Raw genomic sequence first — 19,291 nt, 5'->3', positions numbered from 1 at the left:
TTTTTGGCTGTGTTGGGTCTTCGTTTCTGTGCGAGGGCTTTCTCTAGTTGCGGCGAGCAGGGGCCACTCTTCATCGCGGTGCGCGGGCCTCTCACTGTTGCGGCCTCTCTTGTTGTGGAGCATAGGCTCCAGACGCGCAGGCTCAGTAGTTGTGGCTCACGGGTCTAGTTGCTCTGTGGCATGTGGGATCTTCCCAGACCAGGGCTCGAACCCGTGTCCCCTGCACTGGCAGGCAGATTCTCAACCATTGCGTCACCAGGGAAGCCCCGTCTGTAGTTTTTTAACTAGAAAACTCAAAAAATAACCTATCAACTGCAATCCTTATAAATCCTTCTTTTCTGATCCTTATAACTTCACTGTTATCAGTGTATGCTGGCTAGTACTTTGACCAAGAGGTAACAACATTCTTAACTTTGTTTCTTATGGTAGGGGGAATGCTACAAATACTTCTCCAATGAAAATGGAGGTGCCCTGTATCAAGTTAGGAAAGATCCCCTTCTATTCTTAGTTTGCTAAGCTTTTATCATGAATGGGAACTGAAGCATTAATCAAATGCATTTGCTAAGCCAATAGTACGGTTTTGCTCCTTTAATCTACCAATGTAGTGAATAATACTTTTTTCTAATGTTGAACTAACATTACATTCACATTACATTACATTACATTACATTTATTCCTGGAATAAACCCAATTGTGTTATCATGTATTATCTTTCATATATGCTGCTAGATACAGTGTGTTTATATTTTGTTTAGTTTTGGTTTTATATCAGATTCAAAGAATGAATTGGGAGGGGCTTCCCTGGTGGCGCAGTGGTTGAGAGTCCGCCTGCCGATGCAGGGGACACGGGTTCGTGCCCCGGTCTGGGAAGATCCCACATGCCGTGGAGTGGCTGGGCCTGTGAGCCATGGCCGCTGAGCCTGCGCGTCCAGAGCCTGTGCTCTGCAACGGGAGAGGCCACAACAGTGAGAGGCCTGCGTACCGCAAAAAAAAAAAAAAAAAAAAGAATGAATTGGGGAGCTCTTTTTTATTCACTGCTGGGGTTTATGTATAATTCTGTTCCTTGAATGTCTGGCCTGGTGTTTTCTATGCAGGAATATTTGTAAGTAGTAATTTAATTTCTTTAATGGTGATATAACTAATCAGCCTTTTTATTCTTGAATCAGTTTTTAGGCATTTATCATTTTCTAGGAATTTATCCATTCATCTAAATTTTCAAATTTGTTTGCATTATGCTGTTCTTACATTCTTTTTTTATTCTCTGTATGCTCCCCCTTTCCCCTAATATTTTTTGTTTGTGCCTTCTGTTTCTTGATAATCTCACTACAGATTTACCTATTTTATTAACTGCTGTAACAGAAAAACTTGGACTTTATTGATCTTTTCCATTATAGATTTCCTTTCTAATGAATTAACTTCTGCTCTTTATCTTCTTTTTTCTAACATCTCTGCTCTTCTTATTATTTACTTATGTTGGATACTTATTAGTTCACTGACTTTCAGCTGCTTTTCTTTCTAAACAGAAGCAGTCAGACCTGTAAATTTCCTTCTGAAGTATCACTGTAACTGCACCTCCACTGTTTTGATACGCATTATTTTCATTGTTATTGTTCAGTTTCAAGTAATTAAACTTCTATTATAATTACTCCTTTTAAAAATTGTATCTTTGGGACTTCCCTGGTGGTCCAGTCGGTAAGACTCTGTGCTTCCAATGCAGGGGCCCGGGTTCGACCCCTGGTCAGGGAACTAGCATGCATGCAGGCCACAACTAAGAGCCTGCATCCCACAATTAAGAGCCTGCATGCTGTAGTGAAAATCCGTGTGCTGCAACTAAGACCCAGAGCAGCCAAAATAAATAAATACCTATTAAAAAAAATTAATATCTTTTCATTATTAGTTGCTATCATAGCTGCATTGTACTCAGAAACATGGTCTCTATAATACCCGATCTTTCAAATTTGTTGAAATTTGTTTCATGGCTAAGTACATGGTCAATTTTTGTAATATTCCATGTGAACCAGGGAAGAACATGTATTCTCTAATTGTAGAATACTTGTCTGTTATAACCATCTTGTTGTGGTAGGCTGAACGATAGGTCCCCACATACAACCATGTCCTAATCCACAGAACCTGTGAATATTACCTTATATGGCAAAAGAAACTTTGCAGATATGATTGAGAGGAATTTTGAGTGTGGGAGATTATCCTGGATTAATCTCTGGGCACTAAACATAATCACAAGGGTCTTTACGAAAGGCAGGCAAGAAGGCCAAAGGAGGAAGGAGACGGGGTGACAGATGCAGACTGGAGTGCTGCGTCCTGAATGGAGAGGAAAGGGCCGTGGAATACAGGTAGCTCTAGAAACTGGAAAAGGCAAGGAAGTGTATTATCCCCTAAAGCCTCCAGAAGGAACACTAGCCTGCCAACAACCTGATTTTAGACTTCTGACATCCAGAACTGAAGAGAATAAATTTGTGTGGTCTTAAGCCAGTTAAGTTTGTGGTAATTTGTTTTGTTTTAGCAGCAATAGGGAACAAATACACTTGTGAGGAAGTGTATTCATGTCTTCTGTCTTCACTGTTTTGGCTGTTTATCTAGCAATTGAGAGAAGCAGGCTCCCACTCTAAGGGCAATGTTTTCACTTTCTCCAAGAAGTTCCATCTGTTTGTTTCATGTATTTTGAGCCCTTTTATGATTTATCTTCCTCATACAATAAACCTTTTATCATTATGAGGTGAATCCATTTTATCTTTGGAAATGCATTGTTTGAAAGTCCATTTTAAGAGAAATCAACATAACTACCCTTTGGTTATTATTTGCCAGGTATATCTTTTTCCATCCTTTGACATTCAACTTTCCAGTACACAGTTTTATATTGAAGATGTATCTCTTGTAACTAGCATATAATCTGATTTTTTAAATATACAATCTGGAACTGTCTTAATTGGAAAATTTAGGCCACTAACACTGATTTCTGATATAATTTTTGGAGTTGTTTCTATTTATCCCACTTTTTCTATGTTTCCTTTTGCCTTCTTGCCTTATTTTGTGTTGGTGGGAGAAGACTGCAAGCTTTATCTGTTTTTTCTTTTTCTATTGCTCACTTCGTTCCTCTTCTTATAGTGACTGTGGATGGGTGCTCTTCTCCACCTCCTTCTCCACCCGCTTAGGGACATGCAGTGTGGTTTGCCTCTAAAACAAATCACCTCAAGAAGCCAGGCCACACTTTGAATTCTTTTGCCTTCTTTCCATCAGCTCTTTCTTGTTGCTCCAAGATCATGAGTTATCCTTTCTTTGCTATTTTCACTGTACCTCCCCCTAAGTTGTTTCCAGGAGCAGGAAGTAGAAAACCAAATATATTAAAACCTCAACTAAATTAAGGATAAACAGGTTCTGAATAACAGCCTGAAGAATCTACTACATACAAAGTTGGTTGGCATCTACTTTGTTTTCTTAATACCTGAGGTTACTAAATTAAGAATCCTCTTGTGACAAAGGTACTACTTATTAGGAAAAAAAGAACAATAAATGCTTTTTAAGAATTTTGTAAGTGGTATAGTCTTCCTTCTATTTGTTATACTACTATAAGGTTAATGAAGTAACCAAATGTTAGAAGGAAACCTAAACATAACATATGTGTCACTTTTACAGTTAGCACAAAACAAAGATAATGAAGAGATAAATTTTCTTTCAATTTTTGATAAGGTCCAATTTAAGTTAAAAAAAATTTAATTCTGTAGATGAGTGTCAAAAAATTAAATTCGTACTCCAGCAGTCTAGAGTAATTATGAAATTCTATAGACTGGGGACTTCCCTGGTGGCACAGTGGTTAAGAATCCGCCTGCCAATGCAGGGGACACAAGTTCGAGCCCTGGTCCAGGAAGATCTCACATGCCGTGGAGCAACTAAGCCTGTGCGCCACAACTACTGAGGCTACACTCTACAGCCTACGAGCCACAACTACTGAGCCCCCACACGCCTAGAGCCCGTGCTCCACAAGAGAAGCCACCGCAATGAGAAGTCCGAGCACCGCAATGAAGAGTAGCCCCCACTCGCCACAACTAGAGAAAGCCCACACGCAGCAACAAAGACCCAACGCAGCCAAAAATAAATAAATAAATAAATTATTTTTAAAAAAGGAAATTCCATAGACTTAGTAGAAAATAAGACATAGCTAGAAAAATCTCTCGTGTCACACCTGATTATAAAATCAAAAGAGTAATTTCATAAAATGAATTGTATATCTACATATAAAAAATATTTACAGTAAAATAAAAAAATATTATATCACGCTTAGGAGAAAGACAATGAAATCAAATATACCTCTACAGCTGTTATTTTTTACAAACTGTGTACTTCTACACGGATTCCTAGTGCCCAATGCCCTTTGTTTCACTTGTTTAAATGAGAATTCTGCTCTGATCATAATTTACAGCTATCTTTAAATCATAAGCTCTAGGTGAGAAAAAATTATAGTCTACTGAAAATATAAGCCTGGAAATCTAAGATGATGTGAATGTCTCCCTGGGATTTCCTGATGGTGTCACTAGCACTCACTATCATCATAGGTTTGAAACCAGAATCTGCTAAGGCTATCAAACTAATTGATTTTGCACAAATATTTATTTACTTTGATACATGCTTTAACACGAAATAAAGTAGTAATAAGCTCTCGATACGTTTGCCAACCAAGAGTTCAATTAAAATGTAACAAAACAGGTATGTACTCCAAAAACAGACAAACTCCCGGCCAGACCAAAATAACTATAATTTTCCTTAACCAGAAGGATCCACTGAGACGCCACTTAACTAGTCACAACTTAATGCCTACCAGCTAAAGCAGCATCCTCTTCACTTTCTGAGCCATACTGAAGTGCCATGGTAATTGCTGATAAACGACCCCCTTGGACTGCTCGTTTATTACTACAAAGAAAAACAAGCAATTAGAAGGCAGGGAAAGATGTTATAATAATTTGGCTACTTTATAGGAAGTAGGGACTGTTAACAAGGCATTCACATCAAAGAAAGAGTTTCTATTCAACTGCCTCAATTTACTTTGTACTTTTTATATTCCCCACAATCAATCTTAACCAAGATGACTAATTTTTTTCTCTTAGAAAAGAGGGAGTGGTGGTAGAAAGCCTAAAGCAGGCTACTTGCAATTTGTTTTTTACTTAAATGCAGCACTACTCCTTTTTTAATGAAAAATAAAGATTCATTCATAATTGCTGGTTAATTCTAAATATGCTCAGATTTTACAATGAAAACAAATTCTATTATGAACACAAAATCTTTCAGCATTTTACCTCACGATTTACTGGTAATATTAAACTCTACCTGACAAACAACTTCTGCTTAAGTGTTTTCTCAGAGGTGAGGTCAGGCCTACTATACCTTTTAAGTAAGATATCTGACAACAAATTCTCATAATAACCCAACTACACCCAAAAATATTACTTCAAGATAGTCATCAAGAAAATGCTAGCATGCTTATCCTCATAAACATGGGTCAGCTCTCAGACTAAACACACTCTCTCTCACCGGTAGTACTTGTTAGTGGGATTTCTCTCTTCACCAAGGCTGCCTTTACTGTGCGAAGGACCTGTCAGCCTGGCTGCAGCCAAATTTGATGGAGTCCTATCCAGAGACAAGGTTAAAAAAAACTCAGAAAACTGACAGCTGAAATCAGAATGCTGAATAACAAAAAGGAAACAACCATTTTCTTTTTCTTTTCTTAAAAAGAAACACTCAGGGACTTCCCTGGTGGTCCAGTGGTTAATACTTCACGCTTCCACTGCAGGGACCCCGGGTTCCATCCCTGGTCAGGGAACTAAGATCCCACATGCCACACGGCGTGGCAGAAAAAACAAACAAAACAACACAAATATTTCTGAGTCTCTACTGTGCAGGAGGCTTTGCTCCAAAATCTGGGACTCTGTGGAAAAGCATAAACCAGGGCTGATCCCAGACAGCTTATGGTCACCACAGTGACCATAGGATTTAGTAACACAGCAAATGTCTGGGTCAGAAGAAAGCTTCAAAAGTAGCCAATCAATCTTTCCATTTCAGGTAGGAGGAAATGGAATCCCAGAAGTAAAAGACTTGTTCAAAGTCACAGTCCTAGCACAAGGTAAGCTAGGGTGAGACTTCAGATCTCCTGATACCTGGCTAAATATTCTTACTGCAAATATAAATATATACTACTATACATCATATACAAATGTAATATTACAGGCATACATTGTTTTATCTCGCTTTGCTTTATTAAACTTCGCAGATACTGCATTTTTTACAAATTAAAGGTTTGTGGCAACTCTGAATCAAGCAAGTCTTTCGGCACCATTTTTACAACAGCATTTGCTCACTTCGCATCTCTGTGTCACATTTTGGTAATTCTTGCAATATCTCAAACCTTTCCATTATTATTATATTTGTTGTGGTGATCTGTGATCAGTGATCTCTGTTGTTATTATTGTAATTATTTGGGGGTACCATGAACCACACCCATATGAGACAGCAAACTTAATAAACGTTGTGTGTGTTCTGACTGCTCCACCGACCAGCTATTCCCTCGTCTTTCTCCCTCTCCTCAGGCCTCCCTATTTCCTGGGACACAACAATGCTGAAATTAGGCCAATTAATAACCCTACACTGGCCTCTAAGCATTCAAGGGAAAGGAAGAGTTGCATGTTTCTCGGTTTCAATCAAAAGCTACAAATGATTAAGCTCAGTGAGGAAGGCATGCTGAAAGTTGAGACAGGCTGGAAACTAGGCCTCTTGCCCCAGTTAGCCAAGTTACGAAAGCAAAGGAAAAGTTCTTGAAGGAAATTAAAAGTGCTACTCCAGTGAACACAGGAATGATAACACAGTAAAACAGCCTTATTGCTGATACGAAGAAACTGTTAGATAGAAGGTCAAACCACCTACAACATTCCCTTAAGCCAATGCCTAATCCAGAGCAAGGCCCTAACTCTCTTCAGAGAGGTGAGGAAGCTGCAGAATCAAAGTCTGAAGCTAGCAGAGTTTGGTTCATGAGGTTTAAGGAAAGAAGTCATCTCTATAAAAGTGCAAGGTGAAGCAGCAAGTACTGATATAGAAGCTGCAGCAAGTTATCCAGAAGATTTAGCTAAGATTATTAATAAAAGTAGCTATAACTAAACAACAGATTTTCAGTGTAGACGAAACATACTTATCATGGAAGATGCCATCCAAGGCTTTCACACCTAGAGAGGAGAAGTCAATGTCTGGTTTCAAAGTTTCAAAGGACAGGCTGACTCTCTTGTTAGGGCTAATGTAGCTGATGACTTTAAGCTGAAGCCAGTGCTCATTTACTATTCTGAAAAATCCTAGGGCCCTTAAGAATTATGCTAAATCTACTCTGCCTGTGCTCAACAAATGGAGCAACAAAGCCTGGATGACAGCACATCTGTTTACAACATGGTTTACTGAATATTTTAAGCCTGCTGTTGAGACCTACTGCTCAGAAAGAAAGATCTGGAAAATAGTACTGCTCACTGAAAATGTACCCGGTCACCCAAGAGCTCTAATGGAGATGCACGAGATTTGTGTTGTTTTCATGTCTGCTGACACAACATCCATTCTGTAGCTCGGGGACCAAGGAGTAATTTCAACTTTCAAGTCTTATTATTTAAGAAATACATTTCGTAAGGCTACAGCTGCCACAGACGGTGATTCCTCTGATGGATCTGGGCAAATTCAATTGAAAACTTTCTGGAAAGGATTCATTTATTCCAGATGCCATTAAGTACATCTGTGATTCATGGAAAGAACATGAACATTAACAGAAGTTTAGAAAAAGTGGGTTCCAACCCTCTTGGGTGACTTTGAGGGGTTTAAGACTTTAAACTACAGATGGGGTGGAAACCGCAAGAGAACTAGAATTAGAAATAGAGCCTGAAGATGTGACTGAACTGCTACAATCTCATGATAAAACTTCAACAGTTGAGGACATTGCTTCATATGGATGAGTAGAGAAAGTAGTTTCTTTAGACGGAATCTACTCCTGGTGAAGATGCTATGAAGGTTGTTGAAACAACAACAAAGGATTTAGAATATTACATAAACTTAGCTGATAAAGCAGCGTCAGGATTTGAGAGGACTGACTCCAATTTTGAAAGAAGTTCTGTGGGTAAAACGCCATCAAACAGCATCGCATGCTACAGAGAAATCATTAGTGAAAAGAAGAGAGAACTGATGGGGCAAACGACACTGCTGTCTTGTTTTAGGAAACCGCCACAGCCACCCCAGCCTTCAGCAACCACCACCCTGACCAGCCAGCAGCATTAACAGAGGCAACACCCTCCACCAGCACAAAGACTACAACTTGCTGAAGGCTCAGACGATGGTTAGCATTTTTAAGCAATAAAGTGTTTTTAAATTAAGGCATATACACTGGTTTTTTAGACCTAATGCTACTGCACATTTAACTACAGTATACTGTGCATATAACTTTTTTTTTTTGCATATAACTTTTATATGCACTGGGAAACCAAAAAATTGTGTGACTCACTTTAGTGTGATATTCATTTTAATTGCAGTAGTCTGGAAATGAACCTGCAGTATCTCCAAGGTATGCCTGTACATATATTTATATAGTACACGTTATATCTTTAATATACATTACACACAATGTGATATATAATATATATGTATTTGTATAAGGCAATAGAAGTATATAGCAGTGTTAAGTCTTAAAAATTGTTTCTTTTTAAATAAAGCCCTTCAGCTGCAATGAAGGGACTGGGTAAGAGTTAACACTACTCTCTTCAGAATCACATTATCAACTGTAAATGTAATCTTGAAATGCAACATGCATCTTACTTTCCACTATACTGAGAAAATTTGGCAAATAATAAAGGTACAAGGATTTTAGACAATTTTTTAACCTACCTCATCCGAAGGCTTGACTTAGTCATTTCATGATGTTCAATTTCTGCCTTTTTCATGTAAAATATTTTCTTAATAGAATTTGCATCCTGTTAAGATAAAATTACTTGGCTTAGAAAAAGTATAGAGAAAACGGGCAGTTTAAAATGCCCGCAATCATGTACTGGACACTTTCTACGGCACTCCTTCCATCTGGAGTAGACTTCCATTCAATATCCAGAAAGCTGCATCCTCTAACCTTTCCACAAGCCTCCAAAACATCTCCATAATTAAATACAAGTTGAAAAGCCACCTAGCTCTTTCACAATTATTCAGGTAAGAGACAAAGACCTAATGCTGAACAGGGAAAAGCAGGGGTGAAAATACAATGAACTCTACCTGTGTACACTAACCTTAAAACTGAAACAAAGGTCCACTTCTAAGATTAAAGATTAGGCATGTAAATTTAGGATGAATATACTTGCTTAAATTAACAGCATATATCAAATCCAAGTTTCCCTTCTCTCCAAAATTTAGTTTAGGAAAATTAATCAGACCAAGAAGTAAAATTCTTAACTGCATCAACAAACAATTAGTACTACACTATTAAAATGTCCTATCAAGGATTAAGAATACGAGGATTTCATTCCTGATTTCCACTCAAAGTTTCTTAAAAAGATACAAGATAAAAGTTAAAATTAACTACCAAAAGAAACTGAATCAGCATTCTGTAAATCTAAATGATTTTACTCCCAAAAGATTTTCTGACCATCCTTTGCTAAGTTCCCAATGATATATTATTAATTCTAGAAATTTCTACAAGCAACTGTCATTACAGTTCATTATGTAGAAGGACTACAAAACTTCCAGGAGAGAACTGCAAAGCAATGAAATAGTCATTTTACTTTGTGTACTATACTACATAGATTGATTTTTATATCAGTGGGGTTTAAATGCAGGGACTACATCAATATTTAACTACAAAGTGGATCAAAAATAAACCTTGTCTGGCACAGAGAAAGACATACAGATGAATGGATTAGAACCAAGAATCCAGAAATAAACGCACACATCTAGAGTCAACTGATTTTCAACAGGGTTGCCAAGACAATTCAATGGGCAAAGAATAGTCTTTTCAACATAAGGCGCTGGGACAAATGAATACTCCATGGCAAAGGAATGTGGACTCCTAACTCACGCCTACCTCATGTATATAAAAATTAATTCAAAATGGCTCAAAGATCTAAATGTAAGAGCTAAACTATAAAATTCTTAGAAGAAAACGTAGGTGTAAATCTTTGCAGCCTTGGATTAGGTAATGGTTTCTTAGATAAGACACTAAAAGCACAAGCAACCTAAGAAAATAACAGACAAACTGGACTGAACCAAAATTAAATACTTTATTAAAATTAAAGACTTTTTTTTTTTTTGCAGCACCACTCAGCATGAGGGATCTTAAGTTTCCCGACCAGGGATGAAACCCGTGCCCCCTGCAGTGGAAGCACAGTGTCCTAACCACTGGACTGCCAGGGAATTCCCAAAATTAAAAACTTTTGTGCAGCAAAGGATACTATCGCGAAAATGAAAAGACAATCCATAGAATGGGAGAAAATACTTGTAAATCATATGTCTGGTCTAATGTCCAGACTATGCAAAGGACTCTAACAACTCAACTTTTTATTAAAAGACAGATAACCCAATTAAAAAATGGGCTGAAGATCTGAACAGACTTTTTTTTTTTAAAGAAGACATATGAATGGCCAATATGCACATGAAAAGATACTCAACATCACTAATCATTAGAAAATGCTAATCAGGGAGTTCCCTGGTGGCCTAGTGGTTAGGATTCCGGGCTTTTACTGCCATGGCCTGAGTTCATTCCCTGGTGGGGGAACTGAGGTCATGCAAGCTGCATGGCACAGCCAAAAAAAAAAAATGCTAATCAAAACCATAATGAGGGGGCTTCCCTGGTGGCGCAGTGGTTGAGAGTCTGCCTGCTGATGCAGGGGACACGGGTTCGTGCCCCGGTCCGGGAGGATCCTACATGCCGCGGAGTGGCTGGGCCCGTGAGCCATGGCCGCTGAGCCTGCACATCCGGAGCCTGTGCTCCGCAATGGGAGAGGCCACAACAGTGAGAGGCCTGCATACCACAAAACAACAACAACAACAAAAAAACCCATAATGAGATAGTACTTCATACCCACTAGAATGGCTATAATAAAACCAAAAATAGAAACAAGCATTGGTGAGGATGTAGAGAAATTACACTTGCACATTGCTAGTGGGAATGTTGGTGCAATGGCTTGAAAAACAATTTGGTGGCGACTTCCCTGGTGGTGCAGTGGTTAAGGATCCGCCTGCCAATGCAGGGGACACGGGTTTGAGCCCTGGTCTGGGAAGATCCCACATGCCGCGGAGCAACTAGGCCCATGCGCCACAACTACTGAGCCTGTGCTCTAGACCCCGTGAGCCACAACTACTGAGCCCACGCACCCTAGAGCCCACGTGCCGCAACTACTGAGCCTGCATGCCTCAACTACTGAAGCCCACGTGCCTAGAGCCCATGCTCCACAACAAGAGAAGCCCACACACTGCAATGAAGAGTAGCCCCCACTTGCCACAACTGGAGAAAGCCTGAGTGCAGCAACGAAGACCCAATGCAGCCAAAACAAAACAAAACAAAAAAACCAAAAACACAACAATTTGGTGGTTCCTCAAAAAAATTAAAAATATAGTTACCATGTGGCCCAGCAATTCCATTCCTAGGTATGTATTCAAGAAAAATAAAAATATATGTCTGCATAAAAACTTATACACTGGGCTTCCCTGGTGGCACACTGGTGGAGAATCCACCTGCTAATGCAGGGGACACGGGTTCAAGCCCTGGTCCAGGAAGATCCCACATGCCACGGAGCAACTAAGCCCATGCGCCACAACCACTGAGCCTGTGCTCTAGAGCCCGCGAGCCACAACTACTGGAGCCTGCAAGCCACAACTACTGAAGCCCGCGTGCGTAGAGCCCGTGCTCTGCAACAAGAGAAGCCACCACAATGAGAAGCCCGCGCACCACAATGAAGAGTAGCCCCTGCTCACCACAATTAGAGAAAGCCCATGCGCAGCAACAAAGACCCAACACAGCCAAAAATAAATAAATAAATAAATTTATTAAAAAAAAAAACAAACTTATACATGAATGCTCATAGCAGCATTATTTATAATAGCCCCAAAGTGGAAGCAACCCAATGCCTAGCAACTGATGAACGGGTAAATGAAACATGATATATACATTTAATTGAATACTATTTGGGAATAAAAAGAAATACATGCTACAAAATGAATACCTTGAAAACATGATGCTAAGTGAAAGAAACCAGTCACAAAGGACCACAAATTGAATAATTCCATTTATATGAAATGTTGAGAATAGGCAAATTCACAGAGACAGAAAGTAGACTGGTGGTTGCCTAAGGTTAGGGAGGTTGGGAGGAAATGGAGAGTGACTGCTAATTCATTGTAGTGATGGCTACACAACTTGGTGAATATACTAAAAGCCATTAAATTATACACTTTGGGTAAAATGTACAGTATGTGAATTTTGTCTCAATAAAGTTGTTATATAAAAATATTGGTCTCAGGCTTCCCTGGTGGCACAGTGGTTGAGAGTCCACCTGCCAATGCAGGGGAAACGGGTTTGTGCCCCAGTCCGGGAAGATCCCACATGCCGCGGAGCGGCTGGGCCCGTGAGCCATGGCCACTGAGCCTGTGTGTCCGGAGCCTGTGCTCCGCAACGGGAGAGGCCACAACAGTGAGAGGCCCGCGTACCACAAAAAAAAACAAAAACAAAAATATTGGTCTCTACTCTTATCAATGAAAGCAACAACAACAAAACTGACCTTGAATACTTGAGAACCAGGCTCATTATAAGTTTTGGCATTTTTTGCTAGGAGATCTATATCTTTGGCCATTGCATGAACACTCTTGTAGCTTCCATTCTATAGTAAACAACAAAATATAGCAGTTCCTCTTAAGCAACATGAACTTTAAAAAAAAAAAACTCTACGTAATTTTAAACTGTCACCATATTCTAAGACTTCATTGGAAAGTACACATGTGAACAATATATAAAGTCATCTTCTCTTTTATAAACTATTACTATGGTCCACTTACAAAACAGTTTTTGAGATAGGTAACAAAACCAGAGCTACACTATTCTCATAAAAACAACTTATACTTTTTGAGAAATCAAAAAAGGTAAAAGTTGTTTTATTTAGCAAACATATAGTGTTTACTGTGCCAACCACTGTTCTAAATGCTTCATGAATACTAATTCATTAAAGAGTATAGACTTTGGAGCCAGACTGTCTGGATTCAAATCCTAACTTTTCTCATTAGTTGATGACTCAGGCAAGTGACTTACCATCTCTGTGCTTCAGTTTTCTTATCTTTAAAATGGGAATAATAACAGTATCTACCTCATAGAGGTGTTATAAGAATTAATTAGCTAACACATAGGAATTCTATCTAGGTGAGTGTTACTTGCTGCTATTACTGCTGGAGACACAGGGAGGGGGGCACTCAAAGAGAACAAAGTCTCTATTTTCACTAACCTTACACTCTTAATGTCTGTTGTAGGTAACTTTTACTCTGAGATATACTAAAACTATTTGAAAGCAAATAAAAATAAACAACAAAGCTTTTGTTCCCAATGTACCTTTCACAATCAGAAATGGCGATGACCAATGCACTTTAATTTTTGTCCTAAGGTCAAGATTTACTATGCCAATGAAAATTTTCCTTTCCTTCCTACAGAAAAAAATGCAAAAGGGACGCGGTGTTTACTCCTCCAACGCTATACTCAGTAACATCTCTAATTTATTTACATCATATTGCTAGTAACTCCTTACAGAGATACCTGCTTCTCTGTTTTTCTAAAAGGCCCTAAAAAATGACCACAGGCCAATCTGCCCTAAATGATGTTATTTTTACATATGGTCACCTTCATACCTGTATCCTCTGGGCAATGGTCTTGAGGTCTATAGGCTCCTTAATTATTGCATAATAGTCTGGATATTGCTGGAAGACAAAACCCAAGCATGCTTAATAAGTAAAAGTATCCAGCTAATGAGAAAACAAGGAAGTATACTGACTATCTGTTAATCAATTGAGCAGCTTTGTGAGATTAAGGCTAAAGACACAGTTATACAGCATATTGTTTGTTATATTTGAAGCAGAAAGCATTTGATTTTTACAAGCTTCATGAGATACCCAACAGCATGTTGTAGGACTTTACAGGTAGTATTGGGTAATTATCATTATATAACTAATACACCACAACTTAATGTTTTTAAATTTTCTAAATTCACAGATCACACAATTTTAAATTTAAGATCCCAAGATATCTATGCCAGGAAATGAAGCAAATGAACGTTTTTGAAGGGCTTATTATAAACTCTTTTAATTTAGCAATCTAAATAGCACAATTATATCCTATTTCATATAAAATACTAAGGATCTACAAGAAGTCAGGTTGCAAGATTTGTTAGCTTCAGGTCTAACTTAATGCTTCTCCTTATCTCAGTCAAAATAAAACACATTTTCAATGAAAATACATTAAAGAATCAAAGCAAAATTATAAACAATTTCTGATTTCTTATCAAATATTAGCTCAACAAAAGAAAAAGAGTTAAACATGTTAGAAGAATATACTCGAAGGGTTTCACAAAGCCTGGAGTTCATTCACTGCCCTGAGTCTTTCCTACAGGTTTTATTCCTTGGAGAAAATAATTGAAGTCAACCAAAAATCAAAAGTTGGTCTCTTCAGTGGGGGACAAGTGTCGAGGAAAGTCAGACTGTGCTCTCCAGGCTCCTCCTACCTGTTCAAATCCTTGGAGCCCAAAAAAACAAAAACAACAACAACAATGAGAGACCACAGCATTCACTCAATTACTGGGCTAAAGGGATGATCTCATTTCATCTGATCCCTCAGCTTACCCCCCTCTATTTTCTTAACCCTACTCCTTTTCTTCCTTAGATCAAACCCCTTGCCTGCCCCTTCTCTTCAACAATTCTACTTCTGAGAAACAATTCAGAAGACAAATTATGGCAGAGACGCCCAGGCTAGGGTACAGCATAAACCAAGTTGTTGGCCCAGGTATTCCCAATCTACCTCTCCCACTTAGCCAGTCTCACTCAGGAAAGATTTATAAAGGAAAGGAAAGGAAAGGAAAGACCTTCCAGGTCTCAGTCCTTGTTGTCTTTCAAACTGTCACACCCCAAGGGACCAATGGGAATCTGCTTTCCCATATCAATTCCTGCTGCATGGTGTCCCTGAAAACCCTCCCAGAATGGGGGAACTGGGTAGTAATGTTTTAGTCACCCAACTCACCCTTGATGGCTTGATCACTACTGACTGTATCATGCAGAGTAAGAATAAATACTGAGTAAAGACTGTACTCTTTTCTTATTTCTTTATTGTGGTAAAAAATACATAAAATTTACCATTTAAACTTTTTAAGTATACAGTTCAGTGGCTTTAAATACATTCACATTATTGTGCAACCATCACCATCATCCATCTCCAGAACTTTTCACCTTCCCAAACTGAAACTCCATACCCATTAAACAACAGCTATCCACCTTCCCCTCCTGTCATCCCCTGGAAACCACAATTTTACTTTTTCTCTCTATGAATTTGGCTACTCTAAGTACCTCCTTGAAACAGGAATCATACAATATTTGTTCTTTTGTGACAGGCTTATTTCACTTAGCATAATGTGTTCAGGGTTCATTCTTACTGCAGCATGGGTCAGAATTTCATTCTTCTTAAAGGCTGAATAATACTCCATTGTCTGTATATACATTTTATTTATTCATTCACATGTAGAGGAACACCTGGGTTGCTTCCATGTTTCAGCTATTGTGAATAATACTGCTATGAACATGGTTGTACAAATACCTCTTTGAGACCTTGCTTACACTCTTTTGGTATATATCCAAAGTAGAATTGCTGTATCATATGATAATTCTATGTTTCATTTTTGAAGAACTGTGTTACTGGTTTTTTCTTTCCTTGAAATTTTAAATGTATAACCAATATAATCATTATATTTTTCTAATCAGATCCATGCTTAGGACAGCAGTGGTCAGATATGCTTTATTTCTAATGTTGTAATTGTCCTACAACTAGTCACATTGTAAATAACTAGTCTTGTTGATGACTGATGGGTAAAGTTGCATGCTACCCAGCAGTCAACAAGCACTTCTAGCAAACCTCTGACATGCTGGGTTCCAATTACGTGGCAGGGACACAAACGAAAATATGTCAGTCCTTGTCCTTAAGAGTTAGATAAAAAAAAGAGAATGGTCACAATGGAGTTAAGCATTACAGTAGAGTACTTCTAAAAGTATATCTTTATCTAGAAATATAAGAATGCAGAGGCCACAGAAATTTTTGTAGTTCCAAAGGCTAAAGTGGAACTTTAGCTATGCTAATTGCTTCTTGGATGTGAAGCCACAAGGGGTTCTAACACTTTTAAAGGGTTTCATTGGTCTAGAAACCCTCTTCCTCTTTGGGGTAGAAGAGTACTTATTAGGTCTCTCTCTCTTCTTTATCACCAGACGATCAAAGAGAACTAAGAGAGGAAGAACTCATTTATCTTCCTCTCATTCTGTCTCCTGAGTAGAGAATGTGGCTTCTCTTTTATAAATAAAAGGTTTAGTTTAGCTGCTTATTTTATCTTTTTCTCCTCCCTCCCCTATTTGATCATTTAAGAATTACTAATCTTAGAAACAACCCAAATGTCCACCAACAAATGAATGGATAAACAAAAAGTAGTAATATGTGGTATATACATACAATGGATTCAGTCTTAAAGAGGAAGGAAATCCTGACACATACTACAACGTGGATAAACTACACTAAGTGAAATAAGCCAGACACAAAAGAACAAATACTGTATGATTCCTCTTAAATGAGGTACTTAGAGTAGTCAAATTCATAGAAGCAGAACTGTGGTTTCCAGGGACTGGCAGGAGGGAAAAGTGGAGAGTTATTGTTTAATGGGTAGGAAAATGAAAAAGTTCTGGAGATGGATGGTAGTGATAATTGCACAACAATAAGAATGTACTTAATGCCACTGAACTGTACACTTAAAATGGTTAAAACGTAAATCTTATGTTATTGTATATTTTACGATCACAGAAACAAAAAACAAAATGAATTACCAATCAAAAAAACAAAAACACAATTTAAAAAAAATCCACAACCTTTTGCTGAAGTAAAATGACAGAACATATCCTATGTGCTTACTGCTGAGGCCATGAGGAGGATCTGTTGGCTATCTCCAATGCCTTGCATTAACCTTACCTTATTTACTAAGAACTAACAGAATTTCTGAAGTACTTAAAAAACAAAAACAAAAAACACTTTAATCCACCTGTCTTCAACTGCATCACTTACCACTTTAGAAGGCAGTTTCTGAAAAAGTTCGCTAATGAGACGTCCTGATGGATTTGTGGCTACAACTATGGCTTCAAGAAGCTGCTCCAGGATCTCCTTCAAGTAACTTGGAGAAGACTGGGGAGAGGCAGTTGTAAGGAATGAGAGAGGGAAGAAATATGTACCTTGGTGAGAGAAATCCAAAAATAAATGCTGATATTAAACAGCTTCTAAAATTTTACAGCTAATTCAAAAGAGCAACTTCTAAACAATACTTATTTTAAGTACAATTTTCAAGAATACCACAGAAATTCTCTGATGCTGGTCATGAGGGGTTACACTCCCAGGACAGCATATTTGAAACTAATGAGGCCACTCATATTATTTCAGTAACTAAATCCTTTGAATCAGGTCCTTTTACTGAACTCTATTCACAGCAAACACTGCAACAGTGAAGTTAAAGTGCCATATGTGTGAAATGATGGAAATGCATACCTTTCAAGGGTCTGAGTAACTGAGATGGAGAAAACATGCCCCATGATACCTGCCCATTTCTGTATCTGCTGTTCACGTCTACTGAAATCTTGGTATTCTGGTGGAACAACTAAATACTTCTGGAACTACATACTTTTAACTATGGGGTGCTCTGCCAGATCTAACAACCGAATTCAAGTTATATCAAAATTGAATGGAGATTAAGCCAATTGATGCAATCACTTCTGCTCTCCACACTGGCTGGCTTACTCCTACCTTAGTCACTGTTTCAATATGGGAAAAGATATGTCCCAAAGAGTAGGTGGACAGGGAGGGTCTAAGTCTGAAGCCAGTTTCTAGAGCAGCAGTCCCCAAGCTTTTTGGCCCCAGGGACTGGTTTCGTGGAAGAAAATTTTTCCACGGATGGGGAGGGTGGGTGGTCAGGTGGTAATGCGAGCAATGCAGAGGATGGTTCAGGTGGTAACGAGAGCAATGGGGAGCGGCAGATGGAAGCGTCGCTCGCTCGCCTGCCGCTCACCTCCTTTTGTGCAGCCTGGTTCCTAACAGGCCATGGACCCCTGTTCTACAGTCAGAAATGGGATGTCTCAGTCAAGGTTTATATTAAATAGTATTTTAAGTCCAAACCATGTTTTGGGCATATAAAGTAAAGATTAATGGTTAATTCTGGTTTAAATCATAAAAGCACTAGTATTTTTGTCCTAATCCAACAGAAGTCTTATTTAGTAAAGTCTCAATTTTAAAGTCCAACATTAAGCCCAGAGAGAGGGTACTGACATCTCTTGAGCCTACCAGCACAACACCTGGCAAACAGACACGCAATAAATATTTAACATATAAGATATGTGATTAGCTGAGACTCACCAACCACCTAAGCTTAGAGAAGAACCAAGATAACATTGATGAAAGCAGACGAAAATATTCGTTTTTAAGTCATTTACTTACTAGTTAAAACATGACACTACACAGTAAGCTTCAAAGAGGTGAGTTATGTCCTGCAGCCAAGATTCCTCTTCTCCCAACCCAACCAGCTACTTTGGAAAAATGTTGCAGATGACAAAGGGAGCAGGGAGTATGAATGCATTCACATAACTTATTCTTTGGGTGTCTTACTATTTAGTTGCAGAAGAGAGATGCAATTCCTTTTACTGTTCTTTTTCCTCTTTTTAAACATGTGTGTTCATTCAGCAAGTATTTTTCAGTACCTACATGTCGGGCAGAGTCTAGATGCCAGAATAGGTAAACAAGGTGATATCTTTTGTGGAGCTATCATTTTACTTGAGGAAGACAGAAAGTAAACACATAAACTAATTCTAAATACGTTATTTCACATATAGTGATAAAAACTATAGATCACAGAACAGAGTGATGTGATGATGGGAAAGGAGGAGCACAGAGCAAACAATTTGACAGAGTGGTTAGGAAAGTCTTCTCTCAGTTTTTTTTTTTTTTTTTTTGTGGTACTGGGGCCTCTCA

General features: G+C 38.5%; 1 protein-coding gene across 28 annotated transcripts in view; it reads right to left on the bottom strand.

Moving 5' to 3' along the window:
* Positions 1-19,291, bottom strand: part of PBRM1 (polybromo 1) — a 101,968-nt gene that overhangs the window by 67,013 nt on the left and 15,664 nt on the right. For all 28 annotated transcript variants that reach the window (XM_033424561.2, XM_033424558.2, XM_049716043.1 and 25 more), the window contains 6 exons: positions 17,345-17,461; positions 13,891-13,959; positions 12,780-12,878; positions 8,911-8,996; positions 5,542-5,637; positions 4,832-4,923 (listed from right to left, as the gene is read on the bottom strand). In XM_033424561.2, coding sequence (XP_033280452.1) covers positions 4,832-4,923; positions 5,542-5,637; positions 8,911-8,996; positions 12,780-12,878; positions 13,891-13,959; positions 17,345-17,461 — 559 coding nt within the window. The remainder of the gene's footprint in view (positions 1-4,831; positions 4,924-5,541; positions 5,638-8,910; positions 8,997-12,779; positions 12,879-13,890; positions 13,960-17,344; positions 17,462-19,291) is intronic.

This window comes from Orcinus orca, chromosome 10, assembly GCF_937001465.1.
Source record: "Orcinus orca chromosome 10, mOrcOrc1.1, whole genome shotgun sequence".
Lineage (NCBI taxonomy): Eukaryota > Metazoa > Chordata > Mammalia > Artiodactyla > Delphinidae > Orcinus > Orcinus orca.
Note: the sequence above shows the minus strand (reverse complement) of the source record. Positions and strands in the feature narration are given on the sequence as shown.